This window comes from Candida orthopsilosis (genome assembly GCF_000315875.1).
Source record: "Candida orthopsilosis Co 90-125, chromosome 5 draft sequence".
NCBI lineage: Eukaryota > Fungi > Ascomycota > Pichiomycetes > Serinales > Debaryomycetaceae > Lodderomyces > Lodderomyces orthopsilosis.
Window position 1 is genome coordinate 909,793 of NC_018298.1, and position 15,984 is coordinate 925,776.

Genomic DNA, 15,984 nt, shown 5'->3' on the forward strand with positions numbered 1-15,984 from the left:
TGAATCCAGTTTGAGGTATTGGAATCAGTAGTCACTTTTTGCAGAAAAGTCGTGTCATAGCCCCTCTTCAAGTATGGGGAGGTATTGATGTCCAATGAAGTATTTGTGTGGAAATAACACAGAAATCAAAATGAGTTTTGTTACGCAAAAAATGTAAACGCACATACAATCATTTTCAATACAGTCTTTTTATTTTTGTTTCATACTAGTGCGACATAATTTATCATACCAGCGCGACATAATTTTTCAAACCAACACGACATAATTATTCATACGAGTGGGACATTAGAATCCATGGTTAAAGACACAACTCTTTGATTAGTAAGTGGCGTAGGGCGAGCAAATGAATGTTCTGGATTGCAATTATTTTTTGCTAAAGCGATGAGACAAGACGAAGAAGAAGAAAAACAAAGAAGAAGACGAGCCGAAGAGGAAGACGAGGAAGACGAAAGGAGAATTCAAACTGATCAATGGAGCGAAGTGCCAGATGAATCTTCCGGAATTGGCAACAGATTGCATAATGATACAGGTCTACATCTTACAAGGATAGATGACACACTACGAAACCTTATGCAAGCATGAGTGATGGGGCGGAACCTGCTACAACTAATTATTCAGTCCAATCATCTACATAATACAATTCAGTGTTGACGTCAAGATAAGAAACAAAGCGCTAGAGAAGACCGAAGATGCCTCCTTGATTTACATTTCAGAGTCAGTTGACCCACGAAACCTACCTCCTTGTTGATAGCAAAGCTATAAAAAAGTGGTCACAGTTGAAGTAATGTTAGTTTATCTACATGGAACCGCATCCAACCGGTTCTGTCAATGACAATGAAGATAATGACGAGCCTCGTCTGACAATTCAGAGATATATCCACAAGCTACTGCCCACATTATTGAAGCGTTTCTTGTTCGCGACAAGGTGCCCATACCCAAGAACAAGCCCAATAGTTGAAATTTGTACATTCGTTGGCAGTTCGCGAGCCAGCAGCAATGAGCAAAGTAAAAAGGGGTAGGATGTCTTTTGGTGCAAACTTTTTGAATACCCGGGCACTAAAATAAAGCATCAATCCTTGCTTTGAAAAAATTTGGAGCTATAGACACGAAATACACGACTACATCATTGCTTTCGTGCCTTCTTTCTTGTCTTTCCAACCGTTTTGTTTCTTTTTTTCTGCTTTTGTTCCTTTTTTTCAATTATCATTGTTTTCAAGTTCTGAAGAGTCACCTCAAGCTGTTGTAACTCTGACTCAGACAATGTTCTAAGGGGTTTTGCTTTCAACATGCTAAACCATGCAGTAAGTAGCCCTCCCTCGAGGTGTGATGCGTGATTGAATACATCAATCTCTAATGGGGTGACTGAGTGGCTAGTGTCTCCACTCGAGCTCCCCTCCAATTCTTTGGAATCTTCAGGAACGTTAAACCCGATCCGGGAAATGGTCAATGGGGTTACAACAAATCCCATGTTGACCTTGCAGGCTCGCAAATAAATACCCACTTGTGCCAATATTTTTAGGTGATCTCCACTTCCATTACAAAAAGAGCTTAGTCCAGCTCTTTTCAATTCTGCAAAGAAATTTTCGTTGCTTTGAGCTTCAAAATCCCAATCTGGCTCGGCCCATGTGGTTGCTTGATTTAGGGTTGTCGTTCTGATAGTTGGCTGTTGTATCCCTTGTCCTTTCATCATGTTGAAGAATGGTCTTAACCAATGGGAAAGCACGACACTGAAGTGGCATTCTTTAGAGCCAACATCATCTGTTGGTAATTGAAAAATCGGTGCAGTTTCTGCGTTGTAAAATGATCTGATGGTAATCCTGTCTAAGATGTCTTTGCTGATTTGGTATTTTTTCAATGAATACACATCATTGGTAGTTTCGGTAACGTCTGTAGCACTTTCCACAGGGAAATCAATTTGGCACAACTGAAATGAGAATTTTATTGATATGAAGTTATTCATTAGAAAAGCGTATGGCACAATGCCTTTCCAAGCTGCTTTAACAAAGGAGCAATAATCTTGCACCACTTCATTCAATGCTCTTTTGCATTGAACTGTTAAGGTTTCTCTGATTGGTCGGTAGTCAAACTTCAATGAGCAGATCTTGTGGCAAGTTTCTGTGAAGGTAACGGCTTCGTCAAGGCCCATTCGATCAAACCAGTAGCTGTATGCTTCTTTAATTAATGGTTCGGCCTCCTCAAAGCCTATGTTTGTCCAATTCTCGGTGTCTAACTCAGTCATCCTGAAGTCAACGTTCCCTGGGTCTCTGGCGAACACGAGCCCAACTTTGGTTTGAAGCACCTCCAATTGGTCACCAATCATAGTTTTAAACAACTTGGCAGTAGGTTCATAGGAATATTGAACAGCGTCGTTCGTGGAATCTGCGGACATGGTTTTACTTTGATATATGCTAAACTAAAAGAGAAGAGCCTACTATGAAAGACAAAGAGTATGATATTGGTGAATCATATCTACTGAACTTTATCAGTGGCAACTTTTTTGGTATGCTATCATAGTATGGCCTTATGGTGGGGTATAGACTAGGTTATCAATGTGCTGAGCTAGTGGTTGCAAAAGCGCTTAGTTTTTGTGTAAGTGAAATTAAGTTGCGTGCGCATTAAGAATGTACCATCAAATCAATATTTTGCAACTTCAATACCGTTTTGCATGTTTTTTTTCTTATTAATTTGTTGGCTATGTATGGGGCTATACCGTCTATCAGATACAATGCCGTAGATCATCGGATAACGTGTTGCTATTTAACCTACAAGTATCTATCTCTTTCATTCATAAAGTGTCGATATATCGTTTCCAACTCTAGGTCCGTGTACCATTTCTTCAAGAACACAAATGACTGTCTCTGTGCAAAATTGACTCTCGTATCTATGTACCTTCCGGTTCTTTTGAACACACGGACTTTAGGAAAATGATAGCCGACAACACCAAAAGGGAGTTGTGGACTTAGCATATATATGTCATTAGTAAATGCAGAATCAACCCTGCAATTATCAATTCCCAACGCCCCAATTGGGAATCTTCTTGGCTCATACCACCAATTAACAGAGGCTTTGGGAAAATATAAACACAACCAGCTAATTTCTCTTGCTGTTTTCAGATTGGAAAATTTAGTTGCAAGGATGAGCATCGATAAATTTATGTGTGTAAAGTTTAGGAGATCCCGAATGGTAAACTCCTGAGTTTCTTTTCCGTCATGCCTCAAACAGAGCTGAGCGAGTTGGGGATACTCTTCGTCCAACTTATGATTGGAAAACACTTTTCCAATTTGAATATACCCAGCAATGGTCAATTCACGGAGTGCAATGGTATTAAACACATCACTTATAGTATAATCGACTACTTTCATCAAATGGTGGAGATGCAACTTATGCAACCTCAAATTCCATACGTCTTTGGTAAGCATGTCTCTACGACAAAGTAAAACTGTCAAGCTTGTTATAAATGGGAATGGTTTGAGGAAATCCCAGTTTACAAAATCTGAATTGACATATAAATTAAGCGATGTTTTAATATCTGATGGTATCTCGAACAGATTCGGATTAAATGGTGAAGGAATAAACTCAGTATTACTGAATGAATTCTCCGCTCTCAAATCATTGAACATGAACTTGGCCATTCCTTCACAGTAAGCATAATAGCCTTGGCTGTTGTACCCAAAAGACAGAATTACTTCAAAAGCCCGAATTGATTTGAAGTGTTCTAAAACTTGCTCGATAAGAGTCTCATCATACTCGTATAGTATCAAATGATTAATAATTACGTCCTGTCTGATCTGAGACATATATTTGTAAAGAACATATTTGGATATTACCGTATACTTGTTTGTTCTGAAGTTGTTGATATTTTTGTGAAACTTGAATCGAGAAGGGTCGTTACAAGGTGCCATAAATATATATTCTCCGTAAATATAGATGTTTTGGTACAACTTATCCCTTGCAGCATAGTATAATTTGGAATGTAGGGGTGCAAGCGCCAACGCCTGATGTTGATTAATGTTGAGGAAAACCTGTTGCACTACTTGAAAGGGTAAATCTGATAAACAAAGCATTCACAGAGGTGCGGTCAAAGGGGCGCGTAAAAATTACAATATTTGAGTGATTTATATCCTCTAATGGATGCTGCGTTCCCCCTACTTTGATGTACCCTTACTCGACCATAGTCTGTCTCTTGGACTTGCTTTGATGAATGCTAGGCCACACGCTACCATTGCCGGAACCAACTTCGTGTCAAAAAGCGTGCGTAGGTCTCATTACAAGGAAAGTAGTAATAATTAAAAGCTTTGAAGTCTCAACTAAGCATAAGGCGTCCTTCCAGGTGCATTCCACCTCTTTAAACTGTCTGCTTTGTTATTTTACAAGCTCTATGAGATCTTTCTTTGCTAGCAGTAACTTATGTTGTTGCTTCCGATGAGCTTCCACTGCTTTCTTCACTACCTCCAACATGCATGGAAAAATTCAATTTCGAGATATCCTTTTGCAAGTCAAATTTATCAATTGATATATTTCTAGTCTTCATTGTATGCTTAATTTGTTGTCGTCTTGACTCTGGAAGATGTTGTAGGGTTTACAATTCCTTATTGAATTCTCTACTCTTTTGCAAATCAAGCAATTGCCATTCTCTATCAACAAGGACTGGGGGAGGATTCACGTATGGGAGTTTTCCGCCAAAAGAATCCTTGAGAATATACCTGGCAGTTCTGGGTTCATCGGCAGCACCAAACCCTTGTGTCATGTATCCCCTAACTCTGTTATAAATGCTAAGTAGTTCTCGATCCGTTGCGTATTCTCCGTTACCACCATCATCAACCACTCAAATAAGTATTTAAATATCATACACAGCTTCAAGAAAAAACTTGGGTATTCTTGTCAAACCAATGATGTTGGACGGCTGTGCTCACGTAATTGATCAATGGGCAAAACACCATTACAAACTAATTCAGCATTTGTGTAGGCAAAGTTAGAAAATACTATTCAACATAATACACCTGATATGGTTTCGTTTTCAAATTGCTGTGAGTCCATTCACCTTTGTTTGCTAACTTTGCAAAAATTATATCAACTTTTGTGTCACAAACGGTTATTTCAGAAATATCTGTTGGGGGTTCATAGCTGACAAATGCAATATTACAGTCTTTTTAATTTTTATTCATACTAGTGCGACATAATTGTTCATACCAATGCGACATTTATTATTCAAACCAACACCACATGATTATTCATACGAGTGGGACATAAATTTTCATACCAAATCGACATAAATTGTTCAAACTAAAGTGCGACATAAAATGTGATTTTGTTTTGAGTAGGAAAATAGAATCATAAATATTAATGAGAAGTTCAAGCTGGAATTACACCCTGGCAAGTATGTGGATGGGCTTCGTAATTGCTTCACTTTGGAGCCAGATTAGATGACTTTGGAAAGTGAGATAGTGCCATTGGAGACGTGCTTTAGTTACAGTGACTACAATGAAACGTTCCATCCAAATGAAATTGAAGTCGATAACCTGCAATCCGACACTGAATGTGTCGAAGTAGATGTAGATGCAGAAATAAGCTCTGGACAAAAAGAAAATTGACTTTGAAAAGAATTGTGTTTTCATCGTCGAGGCTGGATTCAACATCAGTGTGAGAGGGGAATACGGATTGTCAAAAGTAGGTGAAAAGGCTGTGCTTAAAGTTCCTGTAACCAGAGGCCTCAATCTATCATTTTTAGGTACCATCTCTTCCAAAGGATGCGTTGACTTGAAGGTGCGACTTCCAGCTGAGACTGCCCCAACAAGAAGAGAAAAATCGATTCCAACACCACAGCTTTGGAAAAGAAAACAAGAGTTGGTACCACGGCCAATCATTTCTTTGAATTTGTCAAGTCTGTGCTTAGAGAAATTGAGGCAAACAAGACACTTAAAGAGATCAAGTATTTGGTACTTGACAACGCAGCCATCCATAAACGTCGCGATCTCGAGTTATTGGTGGCACTGGGTGGAATGGAACTAGTATTTTTGCCAGCTTATTCACCGGGACTAAACACAATTGAAGAGCTTTAGTCGGTGTGTAAGGCTAAAGTCAAGCGGTCAAACTTATCTAGAAGAGAACAATTAACTCCAAGGGCAAGAGAAGCAACAGCAAAAATAACCTTAGAAAGCTATCAAGGTTTCTGTAGACATGCTAGTGACTTTATACCATATTTTTTAGAGAATAGATCTTTCTAGAGTGCAACTCCTTGTTACAAAACCAATGAATAGGAAGGGAACGGCATTTAGCTTGAGAAAATGACAGCAAAGCCTTTGAGAAGTGAAAGTAGGAGATGATTAACCTCAAACAAAAAAAAAAACCTGGTTTGATATTATTCCATACTTTTAAAGTGATTGCCCTAATTCTACATGATCAGACTCAATCGGTTCAGACGTACGGAAATTCTTTTGGGTAATAATGTGGTTTGAATAATAAATGTCGCGTTGGTATGAACAATTATGTCGCTTTAGTATGAAACTAAAATAAAGACGGTATTACAACCATTAGAGAAAATGTGCATGTGCGTACAATGGAATTACATGAAGTCGCGTTCTACTATCAAGCGGAATCACTCAGTTCTTATACTCTTAACTGCCCCAATATCCCCAACAGCCCAAGTACCATTGGACATAAATACTACTGTTTTTTTGTCTATTTACTTTTCCGGATTGTTTTGATCAGATGGAGAATGTTTGTCAAGATTCGTACCAAGACGACATAAGCGACGAATCAGAAGTGACAGAATATCGCTGATACGATCAAAGTCTAGTGGTACGCCCTTACAGGGTAAGAGGTGCCAAGATGTTGAGACTCTATAAAGTTTTGATGCAAACAACATCATATCTCATCTTCGCGTAAAATCATATTGAGCTAAATGTTGCAAAATAATGTTAGACCCAAGGAGCCCCTACTTCTAAGATGAATGAGAGTTGTGCGGGGGCTACTTTCTGATAAGAGTTCAAGTACAAAGAAAGAGATACTACTTATTCTCAAAATGAAGTCTAGAAACAACATTTTATTATATCAAGTATTTCTGTACAAAAGGGGTACACCACTTAATTTACTGCTTTGGATAAAGCAACAATTGCGATGACAAGAGTCATCGCATTAAAAATGGTGTTTCCAATATTCCATTTAGTATTTGTCATGATGGCTTGGCTCTGGTTCCTAACCAATTGTCTTAATTGGTCATCTGGGTCTTCGTGTGTGTAGGTGTTCATGGTAGATTTGTGTGGATATTTCTAAGTAGTCGAAAGAAAGAAGAAATGCGAAGGGAGCTGATTTAAAAGATGATAAAGCGGAATATCATTGAAAACTGAATGGAAAGAAATTCTCTTTAAAGGATGACGTAAATGCTAGTTTTTACTTCTATTGTTGGAAGTGAAAATAAATTATCCTCAAATCATTTACGTCCTGTATATAACATACATATTTTGGTGTATAGTACACAATGTCGCAAACTTTTTGCACAACATTTCAGGAACAAAGAATTCAGTCCATGATTAGCACCTGTGTTTGGCAGCTAACTCCTACTTTCCATCACATAGATTGCTCTACAATGGTACAAGGTCCTTTTTATACTTTGTAGTTGCCACTAGCACCGTTGTGGTGTATATAAGAAACTTCCTTTCTCGTCTCAGGCTTTTCAGAGTACCGATTTAAGTGCGACATGGCCCACCAACGACTGGAACTACTAAACAAGTGGAAAACCAACACGGGATCACACTAATGGAAGCTACCAGAGCCCCAAGAACCCATAAAAAGCCCTAAAAAATTATTTTAAGTGCCCTGAGACGGTAAAACTAAGTCAAAATTTTTTAGGCTGCGACTCGGATCTGCATTTCTGCAGTGTTGTCAGTCTTGTCGTGTATTGTAAGCTCGGACAATAGGTCCATCAACTATGAACTGTTAAAACACTCTCGTATTCGTGTATCAATTATAGGTTTGTAAATTGAAGGTCATATTGAGGAAAGTAGGTTAGAGTTTTTTTTCTATATAATGTTTAGGAAGATTGTGGAACTAACAATCAAAATTGCCAAAGACTAAGAAATACCGAAGACCCCTTTGATGAAATTGCACAAACCATATTTGCATTAAAATGAATCCATTAATCTCTATTTAATCTCTTCCTGAAGTAAAAAAAAGTTAGCGCCAACCAAAAAGTAATCTTGCAAAAATTATAAATATCATTACATTAGTTCCATCTTCTTCTTCAAAACCGATAACCTATTGCCAATGCTAACAATGAATTTCTCGACCATTACTCTATCCTCATTATCCAACTTACGTTCATTCACTTGGTCATTTGAAGTATCATCTTCATCCAATAACGCTTCAAGCATCCAAATAGCAGTACTATACGCCAACTCACACCCTTTTAAGTCCTCTTTTACCAATTCATTGACCGCTGCATTTCTAGACATTTCCAAAGCTCTGTCAAAGATTAACCTTTCAGCAATTACCTTTTGTGAGTCTGAGTCATTTTCAGATATGGATTCGAGACCCTCTGCTCTTGCAATAGCTATATTTGCCTCTTGTAATCGCAATTTTATAAATTCTGCTTTTTCCAAACATTCATTGAACTTTTCTCTTATCCACTGGACCAATTGATTTATTTTCATAGAAACTTGAACGTCTCTTTTGCTATCGTTAGTATCATTATAACCAGTACCTACTGCATCGTTTAACTGGTCATACCACCATTCGCTAGCAACAGACATCCCTCTCGCTAAGAGAGATAAAGCTTTAACATAAAGCACAATGCCCTCTTGACATATGGTGCGAACAATCTTTGGTGGCAAAGAGTCAGTGTGGCTCAAGAAATCATTGCCTGCATCATCCGAAGAAGGTGGACTTGGAATCAATTGACTGAATTTTACGTCCGCAAACAAGTTTACTGCATGTGACTTTGTAGCGATGGTTTCCAACTTGTTTAAAACGGATTCGTCTGGTGTAAGTGCCCTTTCATCGCCAGTTGCCAATGAATTTGCCATAATAGATGAGATGGGAAGATTTAATTTCTGTAAAAGGGTATTATTGGCAAAGTTGGGACTGGACATTACAGTTGAGAATGAACCAAAATCTGCTCTGTTATTCTTATCTTGATCATCACCTCCCTCCTCTGATATGGTAGTGGCCAGTGTAGCTTGATTCGAAGAGGGAACATGGTTTCCTCCAAAAAGACGATGCAGGGCGAGACCAATTGCTTTGCTGAGGGCATTGGTTGGTGATATTGAGATGGAAATACGACGATCAGTGAAACTAGGTCTTCGTTGATATCCGCCAGAAGAGTTCTTGCGAGCTCTTTGCAATGGTCGCTGTAGATTGGACATATCACCCCCAAGATGGCCCCTTGGATCACTCATTGCTTCGGCACCAGTACCAGCGCGAGCAAGTTCATCTGCTACTGCATTGACTTCAACGACTCTCTTTTCTACAACCACATAGTCCTTCTCAAGAATTAAATCTTCTTTTTTCAGTGTGAATTGGGCTGATTTATTGTTAACGATTGAATGACCGAGGCGCTCAGGATCAGGACTGTTTTTGTTTATCAATTTTTTGATATCATTATCGCGTGAATACTCTTTATTGGATTCGTCTCCGGGGTCGTCTTCTTGGTTGGCATTATCACAGAAATCGTTCCCTCTATCTGCATCCACGGTTGCTTGCTCTAAATCAACGTTATGTTTTGAAAATGTTTCAGCACCACCTTTATCAACTTGAAGCCGATGTTGCGTGTGACCTTGTACATGCAGTCTAGTATCAGTGAAAGCTGGAGTCATAGGAGCTATAGTGTCATTTTTAACTAATTGAGATCTCTCCGACGGTTTGATGGGGCTGATGTACTCACTAATAAATAGATCCTCGTCCATATCAGATGTTTCCAACGGTTTATTTGTGTCTTCCAAATTACATGTTATCAAGCCGTCATTGAAAAACTCTTGAAAGGATATTCTCTCTGTAGGATTATACTTTAAAAGTGATCTAATCAATTGTTTCAAAGATTCGGGAACTTCAGCAGCCGATGGAAACTTAATCTTGTCATTAGCTTTTTCAATATTTTTCAACAATTCGATATGATTTCCCGCCTTAAAAGGTGGCTTACCAACAGCCATCTCATACAATACAGCTCCTACTGACCACAAATCTGCTTTAGCATTATACTTTTCATATCGCAATATTTCGGGAGCCATATAAAGGGGAGATCCACAAAGGGTTTCCGCCATTGAAGTTGAAGGTAAAAATCGAGCAAATCCAAAATCAGCAATTTTTAAAATTGGCAATTCCCACATCCCACTATATTTGCCATCAACGAATTCTTGTTTTGAATGTAAAGGGGGGCACAAGAGTAAATTCTGTGGTTTAATATCTCGATGTACCAAACTCTTTTCCCGCAAAAACATCAAAGCTGAAGATAACTGATGAAGAAAATGTAATATTAGTACTTGGTTTAACCCGTGAGAATTGGGTGGTGAAGGATATCTTTGTAACAAGCTAGAAATCACTGGATGGGTTTTAACAAGTTGACTTCTTCTTCTTATAAAATAAGATAAATCTCCCATTGAGCAATAGTCCATGATCAAATGGAAATGAGCAGTTGTTTGTTTATAGTCAAGTAATCCCACTATATGAGGATGCTTCATTGTTTTTAAAATTTGAATTTCAATTTCCAAATTTTCAACAAGCTTTTTGGATTTCAATTTCGATCGATATACTGACTTTATCGCCACTGGCTTGTTGGTGGTTGTATCATGACCTTTGTATACAATAGCAAAAGAACCCTTACCAATTTCACGTCCAATTGCATACACCCCAATATAATCGGTTTTGGCAATGGTTGCATTTGAAGTTAAACTCGAAGATAGTGTGGATGTGTTTGTAGTGCTAGTTGTTGCAGTCGAGGCTGCTTGAGCTGCAACTGCTCTTGTTGCTTGGTCATTGTGAAAGTGGGATGGCGTGGGGTGTTGCTGTGGCGTCGTAGTGCGCGTTGTTATCGCGTTTGGAAAGTGATGTTGAGTAAAGCGATTTCCGATACTAAAGGGCAATTGTGGAGGAGGTTGTTGTTGTTGTTGTTGTTGTTGCTTGCTTTTAGGTAGTGGTTGTTTATGGTTATCAGACATTTGGTATTACTATGTATATATATATGAACATAGACTTCAGTCAAAGAGTATGTTGATGATGAATAAAGTTGTTGGTGTTAATAATGTAGAAGAATAATTGATAATGACTGAATATTAAAGTAAAGTTTAGTTCAGTTAGTTGACTGGTTGGTTGGCTGGTTGTTGTAGTATAGTAGTAGTTAGCTGTATTAAGAAAAGTGTGGGTAAAGTTATGATAAAGAAAAGAGAGAAAAGAGGGAAACTACATATTAAAAACAATTAATAATAAGCTGTTAGCGTGTCCTGTATATAAGTTTTGTAATAGATTTTTATACAAAAATAATGACTAACCGCAGTATGCATCCCTAACTGTTTATCTCTGTACTTCTATCTACCCTTTAATCTTTGTTGGGTATGTATTATATATTTTGTATGTATCATCTGTATGTAAATGAGAATATTCTTACTAATTACTTTGTATATATTGATATTGATAAGAACAAACAAAAAGGGGAGATAGGAATGACGCAAAACAAACAAAAACAAACAAGACACAATGTCTAAAGATAACAAACTACGACAACAAAAGAAAGAATAGAGGGGTAAAATGTGGCGAAGAGCATATTGCTTATGTATTACACAACACACTACTTTGTGACATCACTAATTGCACAATATTTTGTACAAAATAGTAGTAGTAACTTGTCAATTGAATTTGCAATTCATACTTGAATGAATGATTGAATGGAGAATTCTTATGAAAAAACACAAGTATATATACAGATATGACTTGCTGCAGGGTTATCTACCTCTTCCCCCTTTGACGACTCCCAACCCAATCAACAGCAAAGTTACACAGCATTAACTATTCCAAATACCTCAATTAGACCAGATTCATCTTCTTGGCATCACTTTACAAAAATGCCCCTCTTTTCAGGCAAGTTTCGTAGAAGTTGCTCCACGGTAAAAGTCACTGGGTTGTGAATCGCAGTCAGGTCAATCATCCCTCTTGTATACAAGGTTATCATCTCATCCACACTCTGCAAATAAATCTTTCCCAATACACCTTCCTGATTATCTTGCAAATTGATTGCTGGCACACCATAGTAAATCACTCGATGAAACACAAGACAAAGTGCTTCGATTTCATTACATTCCAAGTTCAAGTACTCTAACTTTTTAGATTCGAATTTGCAACTAGCTTCGCGCAACATGTTTGACGATAGATTCAAGTTTTCCAAATTTGGAAGACCGCCAACACAGGGTGGAATTTGTTCAAGTCGATTATCATAAAGATTAAGTACACTCACTGAAGGTGGAAGATCTACATCCACAAGAACCAACTCATTTTGTCTCAAATCACATATTTTTAAACATGAATCCTTTGGAAAAGTGATGTTAAATTGTTTAAGATGATTTTCGGAAAGATCCAATTCTTCGATTGTAGCGGGAAATTGAAAACCATTGAGGTTTTCCAAACCACAACCGCTGAGCCTCAAACATTTCACAATAGATGGAAGTCTTAGGTTGTCCACTGTTAATGTAGAGTTATATTGTAGTTTCAATTTTTCTAGATGTAAAGGTTCCCCCTTATCATTTGTCGAAAGATCAACTTTTTCCAATTTGTTTCCACGCAAGTTAATTACTTTGATAGTTTGTGAAAGTTTAATTTTGCAAAAATGTTTCAATTCGTTATACTCTAAATCAAGTTTTTCCAACTTTTGGGGAAATTTCACCTTAATGACTGATCTCAACTTGTTACACGCTATATCTAGTAAGAGCAAACTTTCCGGGAACGACACGTTATCAACTGAAGTCAACATGGAAGATGATATATTCAATGAATGTAAAAACTTGGGAAACAATAACTGATCAAATGAAAAAGCTGGATTTTCTGTTAGGTGTAGAATCTCCACAGAATCAGGAAACACAAACTGCTCGATATTTTCACCTGTCGTCATACTCAACAATTCGAGGTATGTCAAACTTTCAAGTCGTAAAAGGTCAACAACAGGCAGATTAACTCTCCATTCAATATTTCCAATTTCTAGTCTCTTTAATCCCAAGGGCAATACACCTTCAATGGAGGTGAAGTCTGTAAGCCTGCACATACATATTACTAATTTCTCCAACCTTAAAGGAAACAGCCAAACAATTTGCAGTGAGTCATCATCCAAATCCATTATTGTCAAGCTCTTCAAATGCTCAAATGATGACCAATCTAAGTGCCTTGATGGCGACTGTCTTGAGATACTCAAGGTCGTAAGTGGAGACGAAGTGACATCCATTATAGTATGCGAGACTACTTCTGTAGAATCCTGAGCCTGAAATGAGCCTTTAGATCCCCACTCAAATGTTTTAACAGTAGTCTCGAGTTGACGCTTGATAAATTCAGAGACTTTTGTAACCGCATTTTCCTCCACAGCGATTTCATACAAATATATGCATTCCAATCGTGGTGACATTAATGATACTGAACCTTGCATATCTATGGCTAATGCAACATTCCGCGTATACAAGAATTTTAATGTACAGGGAAGCTGGCCAAGATCTAGGGTTTCGTCTGATTTCCTTCTTCCAATAACAAACAAATTTTCAAGCTTAGTGCTTTTCAAATCTTCAAAAACTTCAGCCAGGAATCTTTCAATGTATGCGCATTTCAACTCTGGAAAATAGTAGTCAATCCTGTTTACGTGGCTGATTTCTTGACCAAGATGCAATCCAATCACCGACTCAACGTGAAAGAAATACTCGAATACATGTTCGATCTCCCCCTCCTCGCTTTTCTCAAACTCTAGATTCAACTTTACGTTCTCATCAGGCTTTAAATGCACCGCTATTTGTTTTAACAGCCCTATGTCTTCAGGAGACTCTATCAAGTAAGCGAGTCCCAATATAACGGGAATCTTTTATTCCAGACAGTAAGCATATAATGTAAGGAAGTCCTCGGGAGTCTTTAGATATTGTAATTTTCTTTTATCGTAGAAGGTTTCATGGTCAAAATAGTCTTCAAACTGTTCTGGATTCCAAATTCGATCATTGTATTGGATCGTGCTCAACTCAATCACCTGATTAACGCACTTTCTAAGTTTGGAGTTCTCATCAAGTATATGTGGGTCTTTGGGTACCAATAGTTGAATTAAATTCTCAATCCCAGCATAAGAGACGATTTTCTTGTTTACCTCCAATGGTAAACAGTCAAAAGGCAACATAGATGGTATGTGAGTTCAAGGCGGTCTTTTACCCTTAGGTAATGCTACTAAGCGACATCAACTTGAATCCTCCAAAATGAAAACTTCAAATGCTTTTCTTCTAAGACTTAATTTCCTGAAGTCACAACTATATTTGCTATGATATAGTGTGGTGGTTGTGGTGGTGTGAGTTCTCCCTTTGTTATAAAATCTATGCGACATTGAGAAGTTTAACAACTTGATTTGTGTTCTTTTGTCTGTTCAAAAAATTATACATATCACACTCACTTTCCTTGCCAATCTGCCTAACTGCCGACCCGCTTTCAGTTTTCAACATGGCTGAAGTCGATGAAACTATACAAAAGAGACACATAGACCAATTGGTTCTTGAATACCTAATACACGAAGGATATGAGGGAGGGGCACTTGCGTTTGCCGAGGAGTTGAATTTGGACTTTCAAAGACTGTCGTGGCAACAATCTGAGATTGTTCCAAACAACAACAATCAAATAGATTCAGGCCAATCCACTCAGCTCACTCACCAAAGCACATTACAAAAGAACTTGAGTGATATCAGCAAGCTCCCCAATCATGAATTTTCCGATGTGGTTTTGAATTATTACAATAACATAAATTATTACCACAACAACGATAACAAGAATGAAATAGCGGCCTCGCGTCACAGGAAAAACACCAAGCTTACTTCCGGGTACACCACAATCAGTCAAAGACAAGAGATTAAAAGATTGATCTTGAATGGAGAAATCACGAATGCAATAACTAAAATCAGTCAATGGTTTCCAATCATACTTGATTCAAATAATCTCCTTCACTTCAAATTGTTGCGCCTTAATTTAATAGAAATGATTAGAAATCATAAATTTTCGTCACATCTGGAATCTGATGAAAGAGCTTTCTTGAATGAGGTTTTGACATTTGTTAGGTGCAACTTGATTAACAAAATATCCAATCTGCATAAACTATTGAAAGAACTAGAGTTTACGATGAGTCTATTATGTTTCAGATTTGATCCTTCTGTGAAGGATTTAAGTGATCAAAAAGAACTTCCTTCTGAATTGAGAAATTTCTTCAACATAAATTTACGAAATCAAGTGTTTCGATTGGTTAATAAGGAGATATTGGACATGTATGAGGTAAAAAGTCTTTCCGATTACAACCAGGGATATGCGCATGATGATCTAATAGGTGACGTTAAACTCAAAATTGAGCACGGTAGTGAGATGGCACTGAACAAGGATGATGACGACAACTTATACGAATCGAAAGCTAAACCAATCGTGTATACGGGCCCCAGTTATGAAAGTTTTACGTTTGAAGACATTGAAAATTTCAAAGATGATGGGTTTGATTCCGATTTTGATGATCTAGATGAAGAGAATAGAGATTGGGACCAATTAGTCGATCTCAACCTGAGCCAGCGGGTTACCAAGCCTTCGTCGGAGCTTTACAAGGGTGAGAAAATGATCCGTAAGGATTCTAGCATGACAAATGAGGACGAGGTAGAGAGCTTAGTCGGATTAGCATTGGAGAGCAAACTAGAGGGTTTTGTTAAATTGTTTGTCTTGACTGAAAAGAAACTACAATCAATTAAATCATCTACTCGTCATACGTTTGATATTAATCAAAGCAGTTCAACCCTTTGAGAT

The 15,984-nt window shown here is 37.8% G+C and overlaps 6 protein-coding genes across 6 annotated transcripts; 1 reads left to right on the forward strand and 5 right to left on the reverse strand. All coding sequences in view use genetic code 12, as the record gives it.

Moving 5' to 3' along the window:
• Window positions 1-1,123: 1,123 nt before the first annotated feature.
• On the reverse strand, window positions 1,124-2,389 carry CORT_0E04080 (Pmt6 protein mannosyltransferase; the record flags this gene model as incomplete). Its single annotated transcript, XM_003870077.1, has 1 exon — window positions 1,124-2,389. One exon carries the CDS (start codon window positions 2,387-2,389, stop codon window positions 1,124-1,126), a length of 1,266 nt encoding a protein of 421 aa, XP_003870126.1.
• A 373-nt stretch (window positions 2,390-2,762) lies between these two features.
• Window positions 2,763-4,064, reverse strand: CORT_0E04090 (Pmt6 protein mannosyltransferase; the record flags this gene model as incomplete). The annotated part of the gene is made up of 1 exon (XM_003870078.1): window positions 2,763-4,064. One exon carries the CDS (start codon window positions 4,062-4,064, stop codon window positions 2,763-2,765), a length of 1,302 nt encoding a protein of 433 aa, XP_003870127.1.
• A 4,152-nt stretch (window positions 4,065-8,216) lies between these two features.
• CORT_0E04110 (Atg1 protein) lies at window positions 8,217-11,147 on the reverse strand (the record flags this gene model as incomplete). The annotated part of the gene is made up of 1 exon (XM_003870079.1): window positions 8,217-11,147. One exon carries the CDS (start codon window positions 11,145-11,147, stop codon window positions 8,217-8,219), a length of 2,931 nt encoding a protein of 976 aa, XP_003870128.1.
• An 887-nt stretch (window positions 11,148-12,034) lies between these two features.
• CORT_0E04120 (Atg1 protein) lies at window positions 12,035-13,612 on the reverse strand (the record flags this gene model as incomplete). The annotated part of the gene is made up of 1 exon (XM_003870080.1): window positions 12,035-13,612. One exon carries the CDS (start codon window positions 13,610-13,612, stop codon window positions 12,035-12,037), a length of 1,578 nt encoding a protein of 525 aa, XP_003870129.1.
• A 423-nt stretch (window positions 13,613-14,035) lies between these two features.
• CORT_0E04130 (hypothetical protein) lies at window positions 14,036-14,338 on the reverse strand (the record flags this gene model as incomplete). The annotated part of the gene is made up of 1 exon (XM_003870081.1): window positions 14,036-14,338. One exon carries the CDS (start codon window positions 14,336-14,338, stop codon window positions 14,036-14,038), a length of 303 nt encoding a protein of 100 aa, XP_003870130.1.
• Window positions 14,339-14,652: 314 nt separating this feature from the next.
• CORT_0E04140 (hypothetical protein) lies at window positions 14,653-15,981 on the forward strand (the record flags this gene model as incomplete). Its single annotated transcript, XM_003870082.1, has 1 exon — window positions 14,653-15,981. The coding sequence occupies one exon, from the start codon at window positions 14,653-14,655 to the stop codon at window positions 15,979-15,981; it is 1,329 nt and encodes a 442-aa protein (XP_003870131.1).
• Between the last annotated feature and the right edge of the window lie 3 nt (window positions 15,982-15,984).